This window comes from Mus pahari, chromosome X (genome assembly GCF_900095145.1).
Source record: "Mus pahari chromosome X, PAHARI_EIJ_v1.1, whole genome shotgun sequence".
Taxonomy (NCBI): domain Eukaryota; kingdom Metazoa; phylum Chordata; class Mammalia; order Rodentia; family Muridae; genus Mus; species Mus pahari.
The window spans coordinates 66,474,827-66,477,740 of record NC_034613.1 but is presented as its reverse complement, the minus strand read 5'-3'; the positions used below and the strand labels follow the sequence as shown (position 1 = coordinate 66,477,740).

The 2,914-nt window shown below is 34.2% G+C and overlaps 1 protein-coding gene across 1 annotated transcript in view; it reads right to left on the bottom strand.

Annotated features, from left to right (window-relative positions):
* The window catches only part of LOC110314130 (odorant-binding protein 1a-like), a 5,100-nt gene extending 2,671 nt beyond the window's left edge, over positions 1 to 2,429 (bottom strand). Inside the window, exons 1-3 of the mRNA XM_021188592.1 lie at positions 2,327 to 2,429; positions 1,757 to 1,896; positions 780 to 853 (exon numbers count right to left, since the gene is read on the bottom strand). Of these exons, the coding sequence (XP_021044251.1) occupies positions 780 to 853; positions 1,757 to 1,896; positions 2,327 to 2,377 (265 nt within the window). The 5' untranslated portion in view covers positions 2,378 to 2,429. The remainder of the gene's footprint in view (positions 1 to 779; positions 854 to 1,756; positions 1,897 to 2,326) is intronic.
* Between the last annotated feature and the right edge of the window lie 485 nt (positions 2,430 to 2,914).

Sequence of the window (2,914 nt, the reverse complement as noted above, 5' to 3'; positions counted from 1 at the left end):
TATTGTATGATACAGCAGGTCCCCTTCATTAGCAAGACTGTTTCTAACAACCATGTAAAGTTAGGTAAAGCATTTTCTTACCAATAGAATGTACACTCTGGTGTTTGTATGTCTGTTTTGCTTGTTTTAATATCAAGTGAAAATTCAAATTTTGTATAATTTAGTTGAATAATGAAGCTATTATTTTAGCAATTCTTACAAATATGAAGGAGAAATTCTGAAATCCTTAAACAGATTTTTCCCATAACAGCTTTTCAAAATTAGTTTTTCGATATTCTAAATGTTATAATCTCTAATAAATATGAGAAAATAAATATTTAAAATAAAAGTGTAAACTAAATTTCCCTTACTCAAGGGTGACAGATCATGTTTGTAATGTAAGCAAAGGGGAGCCAGAGACATGAAGTTTGCAAAGATATTTGATGATATTGAGGCCTTCTAGAGAGAACCTGGTTTAGCAAATAAAACAGTGATGTAATTTATGACAGAAAAAACACAGTAAAATTATCTAGAAATGGTTCATCTGTGGGAAAACTACTTGGAAAATACGTTGTTAAAATTATTTACATCTTTAGGTTATAGTGGTCTTCTCCAAGTAAACCTGGGATGACCTAGACTTGATTTGGACTTAGTAGCATATCTGAGGGTGTTGGAGAGATTAATAAATTTACAAACAGCCAGATCTACTCTTAATCTATGTACCTTTGGGCAGCTGAACTATCAGCATGCACAACTATAATGCTTTGGTCATAGAGGGTGCTCCCACAACCTGTACTTACACTGAGTTTTGTAGGTCTTGCCATCTTCTTGCAAATACCCAGTGACTGTGGTCAATGAGCACTGTCCATTTTCACTAAAAAGTTAAAGAGCAAACATATGGTTTGTTCTTTGCTACCATTGAATCCATATTAAAGATCTTCAAGTGTTAGAATGCATTTAAGAAAGTACTGTACAGAGACAGGAGCTAATTACTTATGTTTACCTCAGTTTTTCCTAATTCTTGTTTAGAAATTGTCATACTGCTTCAGCCATATAGTAGCCTTTCTTTATCTGTTCCAATTTTATCCCAAGGTATGAAGGTTCTGGTGATATCCTTATATAAACTTCAATAGTTATTGAATATGATTTTCTGTACCAAAATTCTCTTGTTTTAGTCCAACCATAATATAGACATGTGGTTATAAGTACGTATTTTAAGTGGTATTATATGTAAACTAAAACATATTTACACTTGTGGCTATTACACAGAAATGGTTTTAAGCATTTTCAATTTTTATTGACTTATGTACACCTGCATTGGACACAATAATCCAAATGCCAGAGAGCACCTGTGAACATAGAGCTTCAGGAAATAGGAATTCCAAAACTAGATTTATCTGATGCATTTGTGGAAGAATTTTATGAAAACTCAAATTGAATAACACAGCATATAATGGCACTGACCTATGTGATCACACCCCACATGACTACAAATGATTTCTTTAGAGGGTCTGTATCTAACAGAGATGATAAAATTCAATGGCAGCCCTCCAACCACATTTATTACTCAGGATATACTCATGAAAGTGGAGACACTGCTTATCACTCTGTGTGGTGTCCAGATATGTCCTATTATATCATATTATTATTATATTGCTTTAAAAAATGGGGTCATAGGTTTCATGACTAGAACCAAAATATTCCCCTATAATTTACAGGATTGATGGTAAGAAATGAAAACAGTCTTCTCAGTTTACATTTTTGATAATTTACTTACAGGACATAAAATGTGACTTTCAATATCTTGCATCCATCTTCACAGTCAAGGCTACGACAAAAGAGTCTCAGTTCTCCACTTGGTTCTATCTTGTCTACTCTATCAGCAGCAATAGCAACAGTTTCCCATGCTCCTTCGAACTGTAGAGGAATAAAAATAACAAAGAAACCCATACAGACCATAAGAATATGAGTTGGTATTCACGTCTCTCTTCTCAATCCTTCATATTTTTAAAATTACTAGAAATATTCATCAATAATATTTCATTCATTAGCTCTAGATAATGTTTCCAGGAGTGAAGCACAACTCAGAGCAATATGATGACTTGATTAAAGTAGAACCATGGACCTGAGTCCATGATGAGCATCTTTAATTCTCATATACTCTGCAAATCCAATCCCTTAGTTCACTAATTTCATCTCAGAGAACATCTGATTGGCAAAGTGTACCTGAATGGAAGTCAGAACGGTTATTTCATGGAGTTTCATGGATTAACTGAATGATAAATCACATTCATAGAATTATGCTACTGAGGAAGCTCATACATAAACATAGATCGCCTGCATTTACCTCAGCATGTGCCAGTCCAAATGCTAAAGCAAGCAGCAGAAATTTTACCATGATGGCACAAGCCTTTCTTTTCTACAGAAGCTCAAAGCAGATAAGCAGTTGTGAAGGATGAGGACTAACAGAGGCTTTTATACATTTAGTGAAAAGGAGGGACATAGAATCAACCAATGATTTCCTATCACAACAACCTAGTTCTTTTCAGTACTTCCTGCTGGGTCATGAAAAATGAAATATGAACTCATGTCCTTAAGGGAATAAGATTATCTTTCAGGTGATGACATGTTTTCATGATTAATTAAGCATTCCTGTTAGGATGAAAGGAGTATCTCTATGATAGTGTGTACAAGTAATGGTTTTGGCTCCAGAACTATAGCGGTGGGTAAATCTCACAATGCATATCAATATATCCTATATGATTCATTTCAACAATGTGACATGCCTTGTAAGATACTTTCTAAAATGTAGCCTAATACTCTTCAGTTAGAGAAATTAAAACGTTGGCCTGGACAATGGGAGCCAGAGTAACCACAAGCTTCCAAGAAAGTATGTTAAAGAGTAAGAAGAATTTCCTATAAGGATACAGTCATA